Here is a 25,684-nt window from a genome sequence, read left to right on the forward strand (position 1 = left end):
TGATCCAGGGTACGTGAACTGGTCGAGTGGTGTTGAAATGACGGCTACTGTCCACGAAGCTTTGTTGAGCGCATGCGCGTGCCCGCGCACTACGCACCAGTCATTTTCAAAGTACCTGGTCGCTGGCAGTTTAGTCTGGCAGCGCATGCACTTGGCCCTGTCCCACGTGGTATCTCTTGGCCGCTCGCAAAACTTGGACCTGTGTCAGCAAGTGACGACGTTGGCCGCCAAAACTCAGTTACGGAACGGCATGTTGCAGAACAAAGTCGCACTCTGAGTACTGCATCTTGTTCGACTGGTTGGAATCTAGACGCTTGTCTTGTGCTCTTGTGTGCATCGAAAGGCCTGCTGCCACCATGCTGATCCAAAAGGCTTGGTAAGATGGCTGCAAGCTTCGCACATTGCGTTTCACTTACATTGCTGGAATTTTACGTCTGCTTCTAAGCTAGGCTAAGTCAAACTAACTTACAGTGTTGCGTGTTTATTCGATTTTCTGAGGAGACTTAATATTCGTTTGTACACCATTCAGTTTCACTTGTGCACGTGGATGCTACTATCCAGTTATAGCTCATCTATTTTTGAATACAAATAATACGCAACGTCTCTCTTCTCCCTCCCCCTTCTCTGTCTCTCTCTCTCTCTCTCTCTCTCTCTCTCTCTCTCTCTCTCTGTGTGTGTGTGTGTGTGTGTGTGTGTGTGTGTGTGTGTCTGTCTCTGTCTCTGTCTGTCTCTCTCTCTCCTGTCTCGTAAAAGGACGACAAACATTTCTGTAATGTTGTCTTGTGGCATTCGTGTGTGATTATGTAAATTTGAAGCTTTGCACACCAGTGCACTGAGTGTGTTCGCCCACTCTCTATAGCTATTTCGATCATTATAATGCTTATATTGCTCTTTTGGCGAATGTAAATACATTGTCTAACGAATTTTCCTTTGTCTATAACCATGATTGCAAGTTTCAGCTACGTTTTAGAGCTCCTTTATGAATCTGGGTCCCATTTTCCTATTTTGTGTTATGTCATAAGCAGCAACATTTCATTATGCAGAGCTTTAGCTACTGTCTTCCTTAGGATATTTACAGCATACAGGTAAGGCTACTAGATGCAGTTTTCTGAGGCACGCGTTGGCAACGGTAGCGTCACCAAAATTCAGTTCCACAAGCACATCAATCCATAGATTCTAGACTTTTAATCCGACAAATTATACAAATGGCAAGAACATTTGCCATGCACAAATTTAACATAGGAGGCAAATCTGAATACATGGCGCTTGTTAACCATGCAATATTTGTGGTCAGTGTCTAAAACTGAATATTTCATAACTGTTTCAGAGTAACCCATTGGTGCTCTTGCGAAGATTCTGCCACATCAGAAATAATCGTGTCGTTGAAAGTTGCGTATTCAGAGGTCCATTTTCAATAATTTTGGGGTAATTTTCAGGGAAAAAATATGTTCAGAACTCTTCTTGGACATTCAGTTTCAAACTTTCGAGAAGTGATAGGCTTTCCATGTTACAAGTGCGTTTTCTAGATGTACTTATGGTTTATAATTGGTGGTCGTTCTGGAGAAGTGGCAATATTCCGTTTTGGTTCTGCTCATTCGAAGTCCTCAACCGTCTAGCGCTGTGTACCAAGGATTAAGTAAGATCGTGCTAAATTTCTGGTAGAGATTCTTCTATTACAAGAATGTCTTCAGCGAATAAATGTGTACATGAAGTTGGTTTCCGTAGATGTTCTGTGGCATTGTTCGTGACAATACTGAATTGCAGTGGACTCCAAGTAGATCTTTCCTTGACCCCCAACTTTTAACTTTTCGCTGACACCTGCAGGATTTACAACTTTTTGCTGATGCTCTCGTACAGATCCTTGAGAATATATGTGTAGCACTCTGAGATACACTGCACGTGAACTGCTTGCCAATAAGCTTTCTTGGCACTCGGTCGAAAGCTATTTCGAGGTCAATAAACACAAGATCTTATATTTTTTCCATTTTGATCTTAGTGCTATGAGTAGCATCTGTAGTGCCTACCCCGTTAGTAAAACCACATTGTTTAGACGTAATTTTTTAATTTTTATTACCTTATTTGACTTGTTTGCAATGTCTCTTTCCCACATATCCAGTGTCTGTGCTGTTAGCTTGATTGCACGATAGATTCCACAATCAGCTAAGTCACCCTTTGCTTTTGTAGAACGGAATTAAATTACTTCATTTCCAGTTATCAGGCATTCTCCCTTCTATTAAGATAAGGCTAAATAGTTTAGTGAGCCATAACATGCTGGAATCCCTGCAGTTCTTTAGAAGTTCAATTGGTATTTCGTTGGACGCAGCTGCTTTACCGTTTTTCGTATTTTAAGCGCGAATTTACTTTTTCCTGCGTTGTAACTTCTAATGAGACTTGAGCTGGTAGTAAACCATATAATGCTTCTTGAGGTAACTCTTCATTTAACAATTTTTTGCGGTATTCGTGCCACCTTTCATTAATATCCTTACTAGAAGTTATTAATGTCTCAGAACTATTTTTAGTACATTTATTGTGTCTCATATCTTTCGTGTGATTGTTTTTAGACTCAGTAATTTTGAAAATTCCTTTGTCCTTTTAGCGGTTTCAGCTCTGTCGTAAACACTATTATTATCTATTACTTTCGAGACAGCAACCAGCCGATTCGCCGGTTTTTTTGAGCAAAGCGATTGGATACTCCTTCCTACATTTGATTCTTTTTGAAATACATTTTCTTTGTTGTAGTACTTTTTCTTAGGTAGGTGTTCCGCCACTTTGGATCTTTGTCTGGTATTCGCTTGCTTTTGCACGTGCCTACTACTTCCTTGGCTGCAGTCATATCTTTTCTGCTGATTTCACGCTTTCCCATGTACTCCATAGCCTTAGCTGCTATCGACATCCGTTGTGGACTTTGAAGATTAAATCATTTTATTCGTGGTTTCCTTTGCGTTTCATCTGCTGTGTTCCAAAGTGGAATTTTAAGCATGCTATCAATAGTCGGTGATAATGTGGTTAATGGGTCGCTAGGGATCAGGTTACAATCCCTAAAGTACTTACACAAGTAGCTATTGCACATTGTGTAATCTATTTGTGATGCAGATATGCCACTTTTGTAACTGTTAAGATGTTTCTTTTTGGAAAAAGGTATTAATGATTGATATTTTAAAGTTGTAAGCATCCTCCAGAATCTCTTCGCCCTGGGCACTGGAATAGCCGTATCATAATTTCTGTGGACTGTAAATTCAAGTGGGGCATGTTTACTCACATGTCCATTAATAGCACCTACAATTATCTCATTTTCGGAAGGTGGTATACTTTGCAATTGATCGTGTAGGTCATCCCAGAACTCGTCATTTTCATCATCTATGTATCCAGTTTGAGGGGCGTAAGGAGATACACAGTTCAAAAGTATTACGGGAAGACCTGTATTAACGTCCTGTACGTTAAATATATTTTGATAAAGTAGCATCTGTGATCTTATTGCATGGCTTGAGATATTCGGTTTCAGTGTTGTTAACAATTAAAATCATTCGTCATCTATTGGCTGTGTTGATCATCTATTGGCTGTGTTGACACGCTATAGTTTCAGGTGACCCCGTAGACACAAGTGAGTACCAGTGTTTTCTAGTGAGCTACACAGATGTCAGTTGTCACTCGTGGACGTTATATTCAACCAAGCACATGCAATGCGACCTCTTAATGCAGTGCTAGTTGCAAGGGTGCTCTCTTTTGGTCCAAATAGGGTGAAGTTTCGGTCATGTTGCTGTAGATGCCTATGCCTGTCCATGTGTCATCCACAGGTTGTGGACACGCTACTTGAAGACAAGTCAGTATAGAAGCCGAGTTAGCCGGCCGGTGTGGCCAAGCTGTTCTAGGCGCTTCAGTCAGGAACCGCGCTCCTACTACGGTCGCAGGTCCGAATCCCGCCTCGGGCATGGATGTGTGTGATGTCCTTAGGTTAGTTAGGTTTAAGTAGTTCTAATTCTAGGGGACTGATGAACTCAGATGTTAAGCCCTATAGTGCTTAGAGCCATTTGAACCAAGCCGAGTTCGACAAGGTCCTCAACACATTACAACCCACGTGAAGACCGTCGTACGGACACCACCACAGCACTTCAAGATGATACCACAAAGGTCGCTGTAGTCGCTGTGTTCGATCAGACTGAACAGATTACGAGATAGGACCTTATGACCTAGCCGGCCGGGATGGCCGAGAGGTTCTAGGCGCTACAGTCGAACCGCGCGACCACTACGGTCGCAGGTTCGAATCCTGCCTCTGGCATGGATGTGTGTGATGTCTTTAGGTTAGTTAGGTTTGAGTAGTTCTAAGTTCTAGGAGTCTGATGACCACAGTAGTTAAGTCCCAAAGTGGTCAGAGCCATTTGAACAATTTTTTTTTTTTTTTTTTTGACCTTATGATCCAGACGTCCTATTCGAGTACCCCGCTTGACACAACGTCTTGCGTCTTGCATCTCGCCTTCTGCTCTGCTGGTCCCATGTCAACTGGCAACTTCGTCACTGACAAAACGTGTTATTCATTGACGAATCCAGATATTCTCTGACGCTAGGTGATGCCCGTGTTCGTGAGGCCCGTGATAGGTGGTATCCGCCAAATGTTGTACAGGAAACCGACGGATTTCCAAGATTCTGTGATGTTGTGAGGAGACTTCAGTGCTGACACCCATACGGATCCCGTCGTTGTCCAAAGTCCCTTTACTGCCAGGCAGTGCATCGAACAGATAGTGTTGGACTATGTGGTGGCTACAACATACGGTGGTGCCCCTGAATTCTAATGTCAGGGCTTATGTAGTAAGTGTCAGCAGACATGTCTTGCGAAGCCTAGACATTGAGGTAATGGAGTGGCCGGCTGTGATTCGCAACCTAAACTCCATCATACGTATGTGGGCCAAGCTTGACAGACACGTTCGTGGTCGTCCTGTTCCATCACAGACCCTCTAAGAACTCTCACGGGCTTTCACTGAATAATGGGAACGGATACCATAGCGTGACATTCTTAATCTTATACGGAACACTTCACATAGGTGTCAGGCAGGGATAAACGCTCACGGGAGGCATACAGGTAACTGAAGCTTTCGAAGTCTATTAAAAAGCAACCACTATGACGGGATGAATGGTTTTTTTTTATTTCTTTCGACATTTGTCAGACGTTTCAGTCATTTTTATGTAAATGATCGAGGACGTCATGATATTTTCGTTGTATACTTGCTGTGGTAAACTGCCCAGCCCTCAGTTGTTGCTCAGTGGAGTATGGGAAATCCCAAAAGTCATGCTCCCCTAATTCATTTTGCCAAGAGTGAGTTTTGCTAGAATTAATCTGTCACTACACATTTCCACGGATATCGTTCGTTGCTTCAGTTTTTCGTCCAAGGTTATTCTTACGCCGTTTCTGTTATTTGTAGGGCCATGACATATTGGCTGGTAATCGTTTCCGATCTCCATGGACTCTGACCGCTTTTGCAAGTCCTTGGCTGCTTCCAGGGAGGGAACCGACGTTCGAAGTTGCTAAACGCATGTTGGCAGCGGTACGTCTATTGTCGCCGCTTACGAGCGACGCCATAATCTTTCATCGCTCCTGGATGCCTCTGACCGTCGCTTAAGGGGGCACTCTAACGGTTGCGTCTATCTTGTGAGCTCGTAGTTTTGTGACAGGGAGAAAATTATTTTGGCTTTAAATATTGAAAGCCGTTTGCCACGTGACGCCAAGACTTCGATGCTACCAACTACAACTGACTCTACTTCCGCTGCCGCCTCTTACGTGTACTGCAGACTATGACAGAGCCCACTGCCACTCCCAGTTGGAAAAACCTGACAGTATAGTTCTGTTTAAAGAGCTTACTTCTTCGGCCTGACTGGCGAGTGGGAGGTATTACATTTTCCTCTAGCCCTTCCAGAATTACACACATATGACCCCCGGGCGAGCGCCGGGACGCGTCCTCTTGTGTGTAGCTTCCCACGACAGCCTCCATACAACTTTTCTGTTAAATTTTAACGTAGCAGTCACACGGGACGTCATTCGTTCAGTGTATTTGCATACTTCGTATATTCTGATTTCTCACATGATAAATAAATAACTTTCTGAAGTGTGCAAATTTGAAAACTGCCATTATACGGCGTGTCCGTGAAACTATTGTAAAAGTGCTCCGTTCTGATTCGTTGAGAGCTGCAGTCCGCGCTATATTCAAAGTTGACAGCTCGTGCTCGCGGGTTTGGCGCTGGTTTGTTTACACTATCATGTGAGCTGCATGGGATGGACGTGTCAGTACATTTCGAGTAACCGAGTACGTTCTTGGATAACGGCCTTGCCGTGATGGTAACACCGGTTCCCGTCATATCACTGAAGCTACGCGCTGTCGGGCTTGGCTAGCACTTGGATAGGCCACTGTCCTGGTCTGCCGAGTGCTACTGGCAGGCGGGGTACACTGAGCCCTTGAGAGGAAATCTGAAGAGCTGCTTAATTGAGCTCCGGCCACGAAAACTGGCAGCGGCTGGGAGAACAGTGTCCTGACCGAATGCTCCTCCGTATCCAATGATGCCTAAGGGCTGAGGATGACACGATGGCAGGTCGGTACCGTTGGGCCTTCAAGGCCTGTTCAGACGGTGCTTGTTTTATTTTTGAGTACATTTTTCTCGGTGTATGTCTACCTATTATTCAGTAACATTGATACTGTGTACGTACGACAAATATGTTTAATGTCGAAGAATGACGTTTATTCAGTTTTCTTGATTATGTGCATGCTTGGGTAAAGGTGAGTACATACTTTTCGTTGGTATTGTATATTGGTTTTCAGTTTGGCAATAAATGTAATTTAATTCTTTTCACCTCAGAATCGCGCATGTGGAATTAATCACTGTTAACTAACACACTTAAGTTCATTCAATTTAACATAACGGTATTTGGTCACTACTTGATTACACGGTCATTTACACTATTTACTCGTAAATTTATATCGACTACCGGCTGTGTTATAAAGTTTCACAAAAATCGATCGTATCAGTCACAGTGAACGATGAGTTTAGTACAGACGCGTTCTTGCACTCCATCAGGAGGCAAACAGCGAGCTCCTTTGCACACTCATGGAAAATGAAGTGCTGAATAGTGAATATATTGAATGTAGACGTGTAAGGGCTCTTTTTTGTACGATTTCGAATCGAAATACGAATGTGTGTAGGTATCTGCTCGCTCACTTCCACTGAGTGGCAGAACAAGAACACAGATAAAGACGAAAATCGGTCGCACACTAAGACAGCTTGACACCGTTAATAACGCGTATAATGTGCGTTTTAACCTGCTGTTTACGAGCTATGTACGTGAGATGTCCTTAATGATCTGAAAATAAAGAACTATTGAACTTAAATCACATTTTCTTTACAGACTTGTTTGAGTAAACTGGTAATCTACACTATGTGATCAAAAGTATCCGGAAACCCCCAAAAACATACGTTTTTTTTTCATATTAGGTGCATTGTGCTGCCACCTACTGCCAGGTACTCCATATCAGCGACCTCAGTAGTCATTAGACATCGTGAGAGAGCAGAACAGGGCGCTCCGAGGAACTCACGGACTTCGAACGTGGCCAGATGATTGAGTGTCACATGTGTCATACGTCTGTACGCGAGATTTCCACACTCCTAAACATCCCCAGGTCCACTGTTTCCGATGTGATAGTGAAGTGGAAACGTGAAGGGACACGTACAGCACAAAAGCGTACAGGGCGATCTCGTCTGTTGACTGACAGAGACCGCCGACAGTTGAAGAGGGTCGTGATGTGTAGTAGGTTGACATCTATCCAGATCAACACAGGAATTTCAAACTGCATCAGGATGTACTGCAAGTACTATGACAGTTAGACGGGAGGTGAGAAAATTTGGATTTCATGGTCGAGCGGCTGCTCATAAGCCACATATCACGCCGGTAAATGACAAACGACACCTCGATTGGTGTAAGGAGCGTAAACATTGGACGACTGAACAGTGGAAAAACGTTGTGTGGAGTGACGAATCACGGTACACAGTGTGGCGATCCTATGGCAGGGTGTGGGTATGGCGATTGCCCGGTGAACGTCAGCTGCCAGCGTGTGTAGTGCCAACACTAAAATTCGAAGGTGGTGGTGTTATGGTGTGCTCGTGTTTTTTCACGTTGTTTTTTCTTGTTGTTTTGCTTGGCACTATCACAGCACAGGACTACATTGGTGTTTTAAGCACCTTCTTGCTTCCCACTGTTGAAGAGCAATTCGGAGATGGCGATTGCATCTTTCAACACGATCAAGCACCTGTCCATAATGTACAGCCTGTGGCGGAGTGGTTACACGACAATAAGATCCCTGTAATGGACTGGCCTGATCAGAGTCCTGACCTGAACCCTATAGAAAACCTTTGCGATGTTTTGGAACGCCGACTTCGTGCCAGGCCTCACCGACCGACATCGACACCTCAGTGCATCACTCCGTGAAGAATGGGCTGCCATTCAGCAAGAAAACTTCCAGCACCTGATTGAACGTATGCCTGCGAGAGTGGAAGCTGTCATCATGGCTAATGGTAGGCCATCACCATATTAAATTCCAGCATTACCGATGTAGGGCGCCACGAACTTGTAAGTAATTTTTAGCCAGGTGTCCAGATACTTTTGATCACATAATTTATGTCTCAGAGAGTCTTCCCTGAGCCTCGTAGCACATCTGACGCTTTTCCTGCAATGGTTGTCCTGCTCTGTCAAGCGCTGAAGGATTCTGTTTACTGTCATGAAACACATCACAGGTGCAGGCAGCCAGTATAGGTTACGTGGCTATTGGGGCATTTTACGCTACACCCTTCACATACCCTCAGAGTTTAAGATCAGGGAGTAAAGTTCCCTCCTCTGTCCTCATGGCACACTTTTCTGTTGTCCTTGAGCACTGTTTCTACGTGTGCCACACTACTGCATCGTCTTCACCTTCCTGGTTCGATCCTTTTCTCCTCTAGCACTTCTGCACTCTATTCAGCCCCAAGTGCTTTCTCCCTCATCTGTTAGTAGCGGCCGATAATCTATTCAAACTGCCACGCTACCTTCAATGGTGGGCGCTCAAGTTCCAGTTCTGATATCAGTTCTATTCCCTACCCCACTACACTCATGTCGACTTGTCGTTACGACTGCCCCTGGACCCACACTCTGCCTTCAGCGCTGATCCCATCTTTACTTCTACCTGGATGTCGCCACTGTGGAAACTATGATCATCCTTCCATTGTCCATCATATTCATTGCTTGTCACACCAACGAGGATACAGGGCACCACATGGTTCTCCACCTGATGCTATGTAATTGCTCACCTGGCTTCAAGCAACTGTAACACCTGGAGGCCCCAGCATACAGGTATCACCAGGACAAGTCCTCTGCTCTTGACCTGGTGTTCTGGTTTCAGGAGAAAAGAGGCCGCCTCAAGTTTGTTACTCTGACAGCCATCCAGCACTGCCTCTTGTCTCTTGCATGTCAGACTGTGGGGCATTGTGTTACCCAAGCACCTGAACCCCTGGCCTGTCTGCAGGCAGGGCATAGATACAGCTAACCTGCACACATTTTCCTCAGGCCCCACTAGCCAGAGAGAGCACTCATCCTCTTGACAGTCCAGCCAGCATCTATTCTCTCTCCACTGCTCAATGAGGATACTTGTGTCACTAGACACAATCAGCACTGGTTTTGGAAAACCTTTTCAGTCTTCAGGGTTCAGCTTTAGATGAAGTCACACTTCAGTATATTACGACATACAACCTCACTGGCTCCTCTTCCTGGGTCTGATGTTCTACTGTCGCGTTTGGTTCCAGAGGTGTAGTCCTCCACAAGGCCCATCTTAGACACCGCCAGCCTGTCTCAACTCTAGCCTGTGACTGGTTCTCTGGGTGGGTCTTCTGCTGTTACACATGTCACATCAGCACTAACGACACTTGAGGTGCACCGCAAACTCCCAACTGCCCCAACCACAAGTAAGAACTTAACACCATCTAGGGATGATGAGATGAGCTACCGCCTCTCCTCCCATTCAGAGAGAGATGGGGGGGGGGGGGGGGGGAGGATGATCTGTCGAGCCAGCAACCAATAACACAACGTCTCTCCAGATGACAGACACGAGAAGCCCACCAGGCAACAACCCAAGAACCGCCACAAAAGTCAATGGGCCTCTGAAACTTTTCTGTTCCTTGGGCCATGTGACCGTAAATAGCAGCAGCAGTGACCTGCAGCATGGGCAGTTCTTAGGTTGGCACTCGGGCCCCTAAGGGTCACACCAGGTGAGCTCCCTGGACATGGCGCTGACTGCAAAAGCATTCCAACAATCAGGATATCATTATGTAGCCACCTTGGCGACTACCTCACCGCCTGCGTCAACTTTTCTATCCAGATGTTGCCAGCATGATACGAGACCCACAATCAAACTTCGTAATATTTGTTATCATTCTTATCATTAGTCATGCTGTACTCAAACATTTTCTCGTCCATTCAGGACTTCTAATTTTGCACGTGCAGTGGAGACCTTGACTGTAGCTCACTTCGTGTATGAGCCTTGATATCACCGAAGTTTCTTTACCGTGTTTACCACGGCCTTTCAACCTTTCTATGTTCATTCCATGTTCAGGAAGTGAATTGTTTCGATAACGGTATTCAGATTTAATTCTTATAATAGAAAACTTCAGCCCTTCGGCCTTCGGTTATAGATATTGATTCTACTTTCAAGAAGCGATTTGTGTTCATTTGTTGTATTCAGAACTCTCTCAGTCGAGACAACTACAGGCCTATGGCTCTCAGTTATTATTGTTCAATTAATGCCCAAGAAGCGGCTGTTTTCATTTACTGTATTACATTTTAGATCATACCAGAGATAAGCTCAGGCCTTCGGCCTATTGTTTATTTAACGCAATTTTAAATGTACTGTGACCTTAACAGGCTTTCTGCCTAGGGTATCACTTACTTGTTGCATATTCAAGAAGTATTCTGTGTAGTTTTATTTGTTTTTGAAATGACTGCCGTCGGAGAAGTTTTTTTGTGATGTAATAAACTTCCTTCAGTTCTATACCTGGGTATTTTTCCTCTGCTGCCTTTGGCGGACGTATCAGAAGTGCCTTCAGGTGTTCCAAAGAAAAGTGTATTGCGATCCTTACTGTACACGTTGTTTATTAACGATATATCAAACAATGTTAATAGTGTCTTCAGATTTTTTCAGATGCAGTTATCCATAATAAATAACTGTCTGAAAAAGCTGTACAAATATTTAGTCAGATATTAATAAGATTTCACAGTAGTGCAAAGATTGGTAACTTGCTTTAAATGTTCAGAAATTTAAAAGTTTGCATGTTACATATTGTCGTAACCTTTCACAATATCAATGAGCAACACAAGCAATCGGCGAACTTATACAATTATCTGCTTGTAATAGTTTGTAGGGGTGTGAAATGAAATGATTAGATGGGCTCAATCGTAGGGAAAGCAGGTGATAGACATTGGCTCGACAGTAGGTTGCTGGGAAAACGCAATCAGTCTTCGAGGAGATTGCTTACAAACACGCATGTCACCCGTGCTAGAATATTACTAAAACTGTGCAAGTGTGGGGCGGAGGGGGGGGGGGCATGCCAAATGTAATGAGCCCAGAAAATCTGATACTTCGGTGGCAAGTTTTATGAGGAGGGAACTTCCACGATACAGGTCCTAGAATATGACTACCAACCATTCTGTCCCTTACTGACATACATCTGGATCATAAATGGACAGTAATACAAAAGTTCATTTACATACTATGAGGTAGAGATAAATCTTTCTGCATTGTTCGTTAGTCCAAGTGATACTGCAGCAATTTGACTTTCATAGCAGTAAGTGCTCCCCTGCGGGCGATATACGCATGTAAGTGTGCCAAAAAAACTGTTTTGTCTGCCGCAAAGTTGACACAGGAGTAGGTAATGGTTAAACATGGTTACATGTGGAACCATTGTTTTGCAAATGAGATAGCTTGTAGTGCTTTAAGCAGCTGTACTATGACAAGGAAGTAGTTCGTATTCGTGTCCAAACTCATTCCATACAGAGACAATCCTAAAGATGTCTCACATGGCTTGTGAATACAATGATGGAAAAAAATCGCAGCACCAAAAAATAAGTAATGAAATTTCGGTAGTACATTTGTCTAGGTAATATATTTAAACGATTAACTTTGCAAGATCATAGGTTAATGTAAGTGCGAGATAACCCATTTCAGATGTGAAATGCTGGGATATTAATAACCTATGTAACCACCAGAACGCTAAATGCAAGCATCCAAAGGAGTATGCCTTGTGTTGTACAGGTGCCGGATGTTAGTTTGTGGGATGGAATTCCATGACTGTTGCATTTGGTCGGTCGATACAGGGGCTGTTAAAGCCAGTGTGGACGACGCTGGACTTGTCGTCCGATGGCGTTCCATAAGTGCTCCATTGGAGACAGAGTTGGTGATCGAGCAGGCCAAGGCAACATATCGACTCTCTGTAGCGTATATTGCTTTGCAATAACGGTACATAGACGAGCGTTATCGATGGAAAATACACCCTGGAATACTGTTCATGAATGACAACAAAACAGGTCGAATCATCAGACTGCCGTACGTATTTGCAGGCAGGATGTGTGGGATAGCCACGAGAGTGAGTGCTCTTACTGTTGTACGAAATCGCGCTGCATGTGTAGGTCCAGAGTGTCTAGCACTTATACAGGTTGCTAGCAGGCCTTCAACTGGCCTCCTTCTAGCCAACACACTGCCATCCCTGGCAACGAGGCAGAACCACCTTTCACCAGAAAACACAACAGACCTCCAATGAGCTCTCGCTTGACACCACTGAAGTCGCAAATGGCGGTGGTTTGGGGCCAGTGAAAAGCACGCTAAAGGGCATCTAGCTCGAAGCTGACCTTGAAATAACCGAATTGCACCTGTCCGTTATGTCACTGTGGTGCCAACTGCTTCTCAAATTGCTGCTGCAAGTGAAGTACTTAGCGCAAGAGCCATACGCCGAACGCAATTGTCTTCCGTCGTGGCCGTCCGGAGCCCGGTCTTCTCGCGACCATACATTCTGCCAGGAGTCATGAACAGTGGCTACATACCTGCCAAGTCTTTCTGCAGAAGGAACATTCAGCTTCTCCATGCCATATTACACTATCACTTAAAGGCATTCTTGACTAACATGGACTCACGACGTCGAGGTAACTAAAGCTCACGACCGTTACTGCACGTATTTAAAGCAAAACTGGTCTGCATCCTCATAGTGGCGCTATCGACACCACTCTTATGCGACCTGCGTGAAATTTGAACAGACGACATCTTTCGGATGTAGACACACCTACCCACTTTCGTTTATATCACACAATTCCTTCATAATGTTGCGTTTTTTTCCGTAAGTATATTGTTCAATTTGATAGCTGAGTGATGGGTTAGGTCATTTGAAGCGCTCTATCGATACGGTCTGACATGTGAGGAAGATCCTGATTATTATGTTTATCTTCCTCCCCTCCACAGAGCTACCATGTCCACTGAAACGGCGGTCGTAATCAAGCCAAGCTCAGGCAGCAGAGCAATATGCGCTCCGGCCGTTCTCAAAGAGGCAGATGTAATTTTAATGAGAGAACTTTCAGTGGCTCTAGAATTGCAAACCCTCATACCGTATGTGGACGTCAGGGTCGTGAAGCTGCTGGATTTTGCAAATTTTAGTAATTATAGCCTAGCTTGGTTCACTTTCTTGATAGAGTAGTAATGCTTACAAGGGAACCTCTCCATCGCACCCTCCTCAGATTTAGTTATAATTTGGCACAGTGGATAGGCCTTGAAAGACTGAACACATATCAATCGAGAAAACAGGAAGAAGTTGTGTGGAACTATGAAAAAAATAAGCAAAATATACAAACTGAGTAGTCCATGGCCAACATAGGCAACATCAAGGATACTATGAACACAAGAGCGCTGTGGTTCCGTGGTTAGCGTGAGCGGCTGCGGAGCGAGTGGTCCTTGGTTCAAGTTATCCCTCAAGCGAAACTTTACTTTCTTTTTTTTTCCGCAAAGTTATGATCTGTCCGTTCGTTCATTGACGTCTCTGTTAACTGTAATAAGTTTAGTGTCTGTGTTTTGCTACCGCACCGCAAAACCGTCCGATTAGTAGACGAAAGGACGTGCCTCTCCAATGGGAACCGAAAACATTTGATCGCAAGGTCATAGGTCAACCGATTCCTCCACAGGAAAACACGTCTAATATATTCTATATGACACTGGTGACGGCATGTGCGTCACATGACAGGAATATGTTGTCGACCCACCTAACTTGCACACTTGGCGAATGGGTAAAAAGATTCTTCTACCTTGCCCGATTTAGGTTTTCTTGTGAATGTGATAATCACTCCCAAAAAAGTGATGAAAACATAATAGTGTGTCACATAAACTGCAACAAATGAATGCAACAGTTTCACAGTCGCACAGTTTTCTCTGTGCTCTGTCAAAACATAAGTTTTTAACGTTTTCAAATTTTTCTGTGTGTAGTCCGTCAAATCTTGTATATGTCCAAGCAAATCTGAACATGTCCTGGAATTTTGGAGAGCGAAGTTGATTATGTGTGGGTGCCTGAACTCTGATAATTGTCTGAAAACAAAAAATTAAAATTTTCACTCGAGGGAAGAAATGAACCAAGGACCTCTTGCTTTGCAGCTGCTCACGCTAACCACAGGACCACAGCGCATCTGAGCTCACATTATCCTAAATGTTGCATATCTTGCACATAGACTATTCAGTTTGTATATTTCGCTTATTTTTTTCATAGTTCCACACAACTTCTTCCTGTTTTCTCGATTGATCTGTGTTCAGTTTTTCAAGGCCTATCCACTGTGCCAACTTATAACTACATCTGACGGGGGTGCGATGGGGAAGTTCCCTTGTTAGATGTCTGAATAGTCTATATACACAAAAAGAAACCCGTAAATTTATATCGAATGGAACGTAAATAAGATTTTGGTGCTAGCGGTTACATTATTATCTTAAAGCAAAAGTATGCTTTATGGATCTATGAACTAGGGTTCAGCTCCATATGGAATGTAGCGTGCGAACAAGGAGAGATGAAGTTCCTACCACCGAAGCATTTACCTCAAACTCAGAGCGAAACTTAGTTGAGCCGAATATGACCAATAACGGAAGTGCTGCACTGCCTAATAAAAAATACGGCGCTGCTGCCGCTCTGTCCTGAATACATGCAGTAATTAGGTTGGGAAGTGTGTCATAAAGTCGTTGTATGCTCCGCTGAGCCACGGTGGCTCACAACTATTGTAACTGGTACTTGGTATCCTGGATACTAACCCTGGTATTGAGTTGACTCCGAGCTGGTCCCACTCAGACGAATCTGGGAATCTTGCTGGCCTCGAAAGTATCTCAACATCACACAGACGCAGTTCATAGAGAGACGTGTCATATTTAGATGAGCACTGTCGTGTTGAAAAATGGCAGCAATATACTGACGCATGAGAGCCAATACACGAGGACGCAGGATGTCAGCGACGTACCGTTGTATCGCTAGAGTTCCTTCAATCACTCCAGCCGTTACCTTAACCCAGATCCCATGGCTTCCCACACCATGTACATCTACATCTACGTGGATACTCTTCAAATCACACTTAAGTGTCTGGGAGAGGGTTCATCGACCCACCATCACAATAATTCTCTATTATTTCAATCTCGAACAGGGCACGGAAAAAAGGAACACCTATATCTTTCCGTGAGAGCTCTGGTTTCCCTTATTTTATTATTATGATCGTATCTCCCTATGTAGGCCGGTGTCAACAAAATATTTTCGTACTTGGAGGAGAAAGTTAGTGATTGAAATTTCGTGAAAAGATTCAGCCGCAACGAAAAGCGCCCTTGTTTTAATGGTGTCCATCCCAAATCCTGTATCATGTCCGTGACACTGTCTCCCCTATTTCGCGATAATACAAAATGTGTTGCCCTTCTTTGAATTTTCTCGGCATGCTCCGTTAATTCTCTCTGGTAAGGATCCCAGACAGCGCAGCTGTATTCCAAAAGAGGACGGACAAGCGTAGTGTAGGCAGTCTCTTTAGTAGACCTGTTCCATTTTCTAAGTGTTCTGCCAATAAAACGCAGTCTTTGGTTTGCCTTCCCCACAACGTTTTCTGTGTGTTCTTTCCATTTTAAATTGTTCGTGTTTGTAATTCCTAGGTATTTAGTTGAATTTACGGCCTTTAGATTAGACTGATTTAGTGTGTAACCGATGTTTAGCAGATTCCATGTAGCATTCATGTGGATGACCTCACAATTTTCATGATTTAGCGTTGCCAATTTTTGCACCATTCAGATATCTTTCTAAATCAACTTGCAGTTTGTTTTGATCCTCTTATGACTTTACTAGACAATACACGACAGCATCACCTGCAAACAATTTAAGACAGCTGCTTAGATTGTCTCCTAAATCGTTTGTATAGAAAAGGAACAGCAGGGGGCCTATAACACTACCCTGGGAAACGCCGGAAATCAATTCTGTTTTACTCTATGACTTTCTGCCAATTACTATGAATTCTGACCTCTCTGACACGAATCCAGTCACATAATAGAGACGATATTCCATAAGCACACAATTTCACTACAAGTCGCTAGTGTGGTACAGTGTCAAAAGCCTTCTGGAAATCTAGAAGTACGGAATAAATTTGAAATCCCTTGTCAATAGCGTTCAATAATACGTGTGAGTAAAGAGGTAGTTGTTTTTCACAAGAACGATGTTTTCTAAAACCGTGTTTCCTGCGTGTCAATAGACCGTTCTCTTCGAGGTAATACATAATGATCGAACACAACATAACCCTGCTGCATATCGACGTTAATGATATGGGCTTGTAATTCAGTGTATTACTCAAATGGCTCTGAGCACTATGGGACTTAACATCTATGGTCATCAGTCCCCTAGAACTTAGAACTACTTAAACCTAACTAACCTAAGGACATCTACACAACACCCAGTCATCACGAGGCAGAGAAAATCCCTGACCCCGCCGGGAATCGAACCCGGGAACCCGGGCGTGGGAAGCGAGAACGCTACCGCACGACCACGAGCTGCGGACAGTGGATTACTCCTACTACCTTTCTTGAATATTGGTGTGGCCTGTGCAACTTTCCATTCTTTGGGTATGGATCTTTCGTCGAGCGAGCGGTTGTAAATGACTGTTAAGTATGCAGTTATTGTGCCCACCCGGTTAGCCGTGCGGTCTAACGCACGGCTTACCGGACTGGGAAGGAGCGCCTAATCCCCAGCACGAATCCGCCCGGCAGACTTGTGTCGAGGTCCGGTGAGCCGGCCAGTCTGTGGATGGTTTTTAGGCGGTTTTCCATCTGCCTCGGCGAATGCAGGCTGGTTCCCCTTATTCCACCTCAGCTACACTATGTCGGCGATTGCTGCGCAAACAAGTTCTCCACGTACGCGTACACCACCATTACTCTACCACGCAAACATAGGGGCTACACTCGTCTGGTGTGAGACGTTCCCTGGGTGGGGGGGGCAGGGGGGCGGGGATGGGAGGGGGGGTGTCCACCGAGGGCCGAACCGCACAATAACCCTGAAATAGTGGTTCGGTGTGGGGCGGTGGAGGGGTGGACTCCGGTAGTCGTCGTGGGATTGTGGACCACTGCGGCTGCGGTGGGGACGGAGCCTCTCCGTTGTTTCTAGGCCCCCGGTTAATATACAATACCATACAATACAATGGAGATATTGCATCAGCATACTCTGAAAGGAACCTAACTGGCATATAGTCTGGACCGGAAGACTTCACTATTCCGAGGACATCTACAGAAGTTACTTATGTTAGCAGGTGTTCTGGATTCGAATTTTGGAATATTTACTTGGTCTTCTTTGGCGAAGGAATTTCGGCTGTGTTTTTTTCTTTCCTTTGGCAGCACTGTCGTCGATATTACCTTCATTGCTATCGCTCAGTGTACGCATGATGCAGAGTAACATCACTGCGCCTCTCCAAAATATTGGATGAATGACACCTTGCCAGAGGTCGCCGCCATACTCTTGGACAAGGATCATTCGTGGTAGTACGGAAATGAGATTCCTCGCTGAACACAATGAGACAGCAGTCCGTGTTTCCTGGCCACGGAGCTGTTAGTGTTAACGGCAGCCTATGCTTGACACGGTAATTCCCTAAATCGACTGCTGCTGATCTCCGCCAATGGTATGGGACGACACAGAATGTTATAGGGTGTCCATAATTTGTCCTCTGACGGCAAGTGCAGATAAGAAGGCGTTACGACATGTCTGGTGCACAGCTGGACCATCCTCTCTAAAGGTGGTCACACGTGGACAGCCGGAACTCTGACGACGAGTATGGCTGCCCTCATATTCCCATGCAGTTCAACATTGAGCCACTGTCAAAACTGACACTTCCAATCGACTATAGGCGTCGCGTGAGGGACGGAAAGAGCAATATTTGTTCGGGGTGACTGCAGCTACAGATTGCAAAAAGCAAAATAGCAAATATCTGGCGGCCGCTGTGGCCGAGCGATTCTAGGCGCTTCTGTCCGCAAACGCACCGCTCTGCAGCTACGGTCGCAAGTTCGATTCCTGCCTCGGGCATGGATGTGTGTGATGTCCTTAGGTTAGTTAGGTTAAAGTAGTTGTAAGTCTAGGGGACTGATGACCTCAGATGTCCCATAGTGCACCGAGCCATTTGAACCATTTTGAGCAAATATATGCTGAGGCACCACATTAAATGCGCCTGACTCCTCTTGGGAGGAACACACGGTGTACAGGGTGGTGCATTGACCGTGACCGGGCCAAATGTCTCACGTAATAAGCATCAAACGAAAAAACTACGAAGAACGAAACTTTTCTAGCTTGAAGGGGGAAACCAGATGGCGCTATGGTTGGCCCGCTAGATGGCGCTGCCATAGGTCAAATGGATATCAACTGCGTTTTTTTTAAATAGGAACCCCCATTTTTTATTACATATTCGTGTAGTACGTAAATAAATATGAATGTTTTAGTTGGACCGCTTTTTTCGCTTTGTGATGGATGGCGCTGTAATTGTCACAAACATATGGCTCACAATTTTAGATGAACAGTTGGTAACGGGTAGGTTTTTTAAATTAAAATACAGAACGTAGGTAGGTTTTAACATTTTATTTCGGTTGTTCCAATGTGATACACGTACCTTTGTGAACTTATCGTGACTGAGAACGCATGCTGTTACAGCGTGATTACCTGTAAATACGACATTAATGCAATAAATGCTCAAAATGATGTCCGTCAACCTCAGTGCATTTGGCAATACGTGTAACGACATTCCTCTCAACAGCGAGTAGTTCGCCTTTCGTAATGTTCGCACATGCATTGACAATGCGCTGACGCATGTTGTCAGGTGTTGTCGGTGGATCTCGATAGCAAATATCGTTCAATCTTCCCCACAGAAAGAAATCCGGGGACGTCAGATACGGTGAACGCGCGGGCCATGGCATGGTGCTTCGACGACCAATCCACCTGTCATGAAATATGCTATTCAGTACCGCTTCAACCTCACGCGAGCTATGTGCCGGACATCCCTCATATTGGAAGTACATCGCCATTCTGTCATGCAGTGAAACATCTTGTAGTAACATCGGCAGAACATTACGTAGGAAATCAGCATACATTGCACCATTTAGAATGCCATCGAAAAAATGGGGGCCAATTATCATTCCTCCCATAATGGCGCACCATACATTAACCCGCCAAGGTCGCTGATGTTCCACTTGTCGCAGCCATCGTGGATTTTCCGTTGGCCAATAGTGCATATTATGCCGGCTTAAGTTACCGCTGTTGGTGAATGACGCTTCGTCGCTAAATAGAACGCGTGCAAAAAAGCTGTCATCGTCCCGTAATTTCTCCTGTGCCCAGTGGCAGAACTGTACACGATGTTCAAAGTCGTCGCCATGCAATTCCTGGTGCATAGAAATATGGTACGGGTGCAATCGATGTTGATGTAGCATTCTCAACACCGACTTTTTTCGAGATTCCCGATTCTCGCGCAATTTGTCTGTTACTGATAAGCGGATCAGCCGTGACTGCAGCTAAAACACCTACTTGGGCATCATCATTTGTTGCAGGTCGGGGCTGACGTTTCACATGTGGCTGAAGTCTTCCTGTTTCCTTAAATAACGTAACTATCCAGCGAACGGTCCGGAAACTTGGATGATGTCGTCCAGGATACCGAGCAGCATACATAGGACACGCCCTTTGGGCATTTTGATCACAACAGCCATACATCAACACGATATCGAACTTATCCGCAGTTGGTAAACAGGTCCATTTTAACATGGGTAATGTATCACGAAGTAAATACCGTCCGCACTGGCGGAATGTTACGTGATACCACGTACTTACGCAATTGTGACTATTAAAGCGACATCTATCACAAAGCGAAAAAAGTGGTCCAACTAAAACATTCGTATTTCTTTACGTACTACACGAATAAGTAATAAAACATGGGGGTTCCTATTTTTAAAAACGCAGTTGATATCCGTTTGACCTATGGCAGCGCCATCTAGCGGGCTAACCATAGCGCCATCTGGTTTCCCCCTTCAAGTTCGACAAGTTTCGTTCTTTGTAGTTTTTTCGTTTGACGCTTATTTCGTGAGATATTTGGCCCAGTCACTATCAATGGACCACCCTGTATAACTGACATAGCTAATAATGTCGAAAGTTTCATGACGCTGTTCATGATTCATGCTTTTGTATATAGAAAGTCTAAATGCTTTAAAGCTGTAGCAAAATGTGGGAAGATCTGCTAAGGAACGACGATTGATGCAGGGATTGCAGTTGACCCTCAACATAAAGAACTGTCACTATTACGGATAAATAGGCGGAAATGTCCCTTATAGTTTCATTTCACGATTGCCATACAGCCACTGGAAGCAGTCACATTCTTTAAACACAAAACTAGTCGGGAAAGACTGACAACAGAAAGTGTCCTCTTGAAGCGTAGTCCACTCACAAAGGAGGTAGATTACAAAACCCTGAATTGACAGATACTTCAGTGTTGCTCCTCAGTCTACAGGCTCTTACCAGGTAGGATTGTTAGAACAGACGAAATCTTCGTCACTGTGGTGGCGTACGCCTTCTCCATCACACCGGTCGGCACTAGGAAATATTGCATAGCAGACGCTGAAGTAACAGCGTGTATGACAAGAGAAGTTCAAGACTGGCTCCTAGGCTCCTCTGGGCAGCATGCATATAGGCCGCTGCCGCCAACCAAGCTGTCTCAATACCTCAAACTCGGTACCTCAGTACGTCGTATCGGGACTCAGTTCGCTTTGCACTTCAATATGTCACACTGTGCTCTAGTCTTCCACAGTGACAGCCGTCGCTTCGCACCTTAGCTAGCTGTGAGCCAACCTTAGTCAGCGTATATAATTGTGATATGGACACGACAAGATTCAAGAATTACTACACGTTATTTGATTGCTGTTAACCACAGAACTTAAGATTCGATATCATTGAAGTTAAATACTCAATTGGTTCCTGTGCTAAAGTGTATTTTAACCACCGATGCATTTTGTGTTGCAGTGAGAGGAAACCGGCCACCAAACTATCATATCACCTTCTCCTCGTCCAGCCAGGAACCACAAAACATTATAAGAGGTCACAGCCACAACGGTCACAGTTTCGTTTTTCACGCGAAATCATCTCGGAGATCATCCACCACCTGTGGCTAGAAGAGAGGCGTTATCCATCTTGGCGTGATCTACTGTTAAATTTCCTAGAAGAGTCAACTTGTGTATGTTTACTCAAAGACCATGAAGATAAAATGAGAGAGGTTCGAATTCACACAGTCGCTCTTCCCGTGCTCCATACATGACTGGAAGAGGACAGGTGGGAAGTGACAGTGATACACGAAGTACCCTCTGTCACACACCGTAAGGTGGTTTGCGGTGTATGGATGTAGGTGCAGATGTAGACGTGCGCAGCAACGAGCTGCTACTGGACTACACAGTGTGGCGTACAGCAACGGATGATCGACACCTTGTCCCCGTGCCCTTAACAGAGCGTACATCCTCGCCCACAGCTATGGCTTGACGCTGGGGCTTTGCAGTGAGTGGAAACCTGTGTCTGTCGTCGGTTTGACACCGCTGTTTGCGGACTAGAGTGATAGCACACAGGCGCGCTGGTTTCTGTTGCCTGGAAATGACAAATGCCTCAGACTGTAATTCACACGTAAATACAGTCGTTGATGTGCTGTTTAGTACAACGTTGTTTTCGCAATAGTCGCGTTTCAGTGAGCTTTTTTTTCCTTTATTTTTTTATGGGTGTTCAATAAACAAACCATGTATCCAGCACCTTGTTGCACAGGTCGTGCATAAAAAGATTTTTAAAATATCGTGCGAGGAGATATGGGGAATGAAATCCCTGGGCTATCAGGACAGAGCGGATGAGGTTATATTTGTGGAAAGGGGCCAAAATAAGTTACTGTCAGTTGCACTCAACATACAAACTTTATTTGTTAAAACACACAATCACACAAGCAAGAATCAAAAACTTTCAAGGTTTTAACGGAAGACCTCATTTGATTTTATTTAGATCGGCTGAAGGCCACATCGAAAATCCAAGGCAGGAAGGCCTAAGCAAGGAATTGAGGTACGGGAGTTCCTCTGAAGGTTTCACTTCTTTAGAAAGCATTTTTTTTATCTTAAATACAACTAGGCTGAAAGCCTTAGCTTAAATTTTTCCCATAGAACTCGGCTGAAGGCCACACATTAATCAAGAACAGTATTACGGCTTAAGGCCGAGACAAAGATTTTTAATGTTTAGTCTAAATAGGCTGAAACTCGGCTGAACGGCGCATATCAACAAAACAATTTAACGGCTTAAGGCCTAGGAAGAAGAGCTTTTAATCTGAAAAGTCTGAAGGCCTTATCTTAAAATATTTCATGTAATACTCGGCTGAAGGCCTCATACTAAAGAATAATGACTTAGGGCAGGACAATGATTTTGAATTTTGAATTTAAGAGAATTAAAACTCGGCTGAAGGCCACACACCGTGCAGAAAACAATTTTACGGCTTAAAGCCTAAAGGGAAGAGCTTCTAAATTTCAACTAAAATAGGCTAAAGACTTTATCCTAAAATGCTTCACATAAAACTCGGCTCACGGCCACATACGAAACCCAAACAATCTCACAGCTTAAAGCCCAGACAAAGAAATTTCCATACAAGAAATTATTTTTTTACGACTTAAGGCCTAAGAAGAAAAGCTTTGCAATTTTAATAAGCTAAAACTCGGCTGAAGGCCACACAGAGTACTTAAGACTAAAAGGAAATCACTATGTAAAACACAAGCAGCGGAGCTCAGAAGGTTCCAAGGGTCGGCCTGGGAAGGTAACACTAACGCACGTTTAGGTGAGACAGGCAACCAGACCGACAACTTCTTAATCTGAAGGCAACACAACCTAGGGACGGTTCACGACCGACCGACAATCTGACCAATTTCCAGCGGTCAGATCCAACTACACAGGTAATGGAAAATATCGGCCGATAAGGAGTAAATCAAGATACCAATAACTTCAAACTCGGCCTCACCAAGATCAAGGCATCAGACACCACTCGAGACACGTTTAAAAGAATACCGAAAACACAAGTCACAACTGTCAAGCGACTAAGGCAGGCTGCAGATTTTAGGCAACAAAACACACGACTTATCACTCGCGTCAACGGCTGAGGAAACAACAATCCACAAATAACGAACAAATCGTAACAGTCGAGTTTTAAGAACAGGTACCTGATTACTCAACTTGAGGATCCTGCTTCGGAGGAAAGCGAAAAGTCGCTCACACAACTAGCGTCTCCAAATGCAACAGCGCGTACCCGCCGCCAAAAGCCCCGGCCTGGCTCCACGCTGTGGAGACTACGTCGCTGCTCATTTCCAACGAACCGACAAGGTCCAACCACATCCCGACTCGGAAAAAGGTGTTCGTCCTGAGGATCCAAGACATCGTCTACTGAGATTACCGGCCGAGCACACGACCGGCGGCAGCCCATTTTCGCCCACAGTGGTCCCGGCGAATACTGACACCATACGGACCCGACTGTTGCTGGCTGCCAACTCTTCTCGACTGATACTGGTGTCAGTGCTCAGCAGACCACATGTCGCCATCCGACGACCAGCCGACCGATCGACCAACTGCCTTCCATCTACGTCAGCCATGGTTCCGGGGCGTACTTGCACCGTGCGGACCTGCCTGCTACGGACTGCCAACTCGTCCGACAGCCGAGTAACGACGAACCCGACTCAGTCCACAACCCAAAAGCGACTGAGACTCAGAGCCGACTGACTAACATGCCACTGTCTGCCTTCGGACTGACTCTGCCGACTCACTGCACCGACTCACTCCACCGACTCCGTCCCACCGACTCACTCTTTTCTCTCAGAACAGAACCCGGAAATAGTCGCTGTCGCTCCACAGGTAGTAACACGAACCTACTATCGATAACGCTGGAGCTGCCATTCACGGACAGCGAAGGTGAGCAAGGATAGTGACACCAGAAGACATTAAGAGAAAATTTAATAAAAAAGATATTCTCGCCGTTTCAGAATTTCAGGAAGGACGGGTCACAATCGTGAGCCAAGCACCGCTCAGGGGACTTAATAACTGATAAAAAATCCTAATAACGCAGTATGATAGTAAAAAACATAATTCTTTTAGAACATTGAAGCGAAAAGGTAAATAATACTAGAAATGTATCAGTTTGATGTGAAGTGAATTTGCGAAGTAATCCTCTAGCTACAAAATGGCTTCCTTTAGGTTAAATGTGGATAATACGTACATATGGCACTATAAAGTATAAAGTACGGTTGGAGACTATCGTGATCTGGTGTAGTAAGTCGGTGCTTCATTCACCGAATAGATCTTGAATTTCTCACGCCATTTTCAAACGTGAATTAAGAAATCGGGCTTTGCATGACTACGCTGAGAGCAGCAGGCATTTGTAGATTAATCAGTTGGACTGCGTAAGGCTTTTGTAAATTTTGAGGTACAGTAATAGTCTTGTAACTATATTTCAGATTTGTACCTTACGTAAATTTAAATAACTGAAACATCAGTTTTATCAGGTAGTAGAAGAGAGCAACGGTGAGGTGTAACCCAGTGTCCACGTGTAAGTACTTAAGCTATCTAAATCTTATCGTAGCTAATCCAGATCAGTTTTTTCAATCAAAAAACCATTTCTGCTCGCAGTAGGTCCTCACAAACATCAACTTTATTGATCAGTAAATTATATTCAGCTCAGATAAGGTAAGTCACTTCGTCGGTTTCTAGACGGCGGCTACTCTACACTTTATTCGCCTGCTTTGTGGTGTCGCGAAGTTGCGACGTCATTTCGACGAAATGCAGCAATTTTGTACATGACAACGTAAATCTGAGTTTATTTCTAGCTAATCTAGGAGCTATTAAATGAAACAGAATGTTTCGTTGCGCTATAGGCCTATGAGTAAGGATTTATCTAGAAACAGAAGTGACAACAGTCAGATTGCGGTTTTTTCGCTACTTCTCCATTTCTAAGGATATATAGAGGATAAGAAACAAGAGGAAAGAAACGCTCGCACACACACACACACACACACACACACACACACACACACACACACACACACACATGTGTTTATCATAATTAATGGCGTAAACGCAT

General features: G+C 44.5%; 1 protein-coding gene across 1 annotated transcript in view; it reads left to right on the forward strand.

Annotated features, from left to right (window-relative positions):
• The first annotated feature begins 250 nt into the window (after window positions 1-250).
• The window catches only part of LOC124612655 (glutamine synthetase 2 cytoplasmic), a 419,042-nt gene continuing 393,608 nt past the window's right edge, over window positions 251-25,684 (forward strand). The window contains exon 1 of the mRNA XM_047140974.1: window positions 251-376. Coding sequence (XP_046996930.1) covers window positions 357-376 — 20 coding nt within the window. The 5' untranslated portion in view covers window positions 251-356. The remainder of the gene's footprint in view (window positions 377-25,684) is intronic.

The sequence above is a fragment of the Schistocerca americana genome, chromosome 1 (genome assembly GCF_021461395.2).
Source record: "Schistocerca americana isolate TAMUIC-IGC-003095 chromosome 1, iqSchAmer2.1, whole genome shotgun sequence".
NCBI lineage: Eukaryota > Metazoa > Arthropoda > Insecta > Orthoptera > Acrididae > Schistocerca > Schistocerca americana.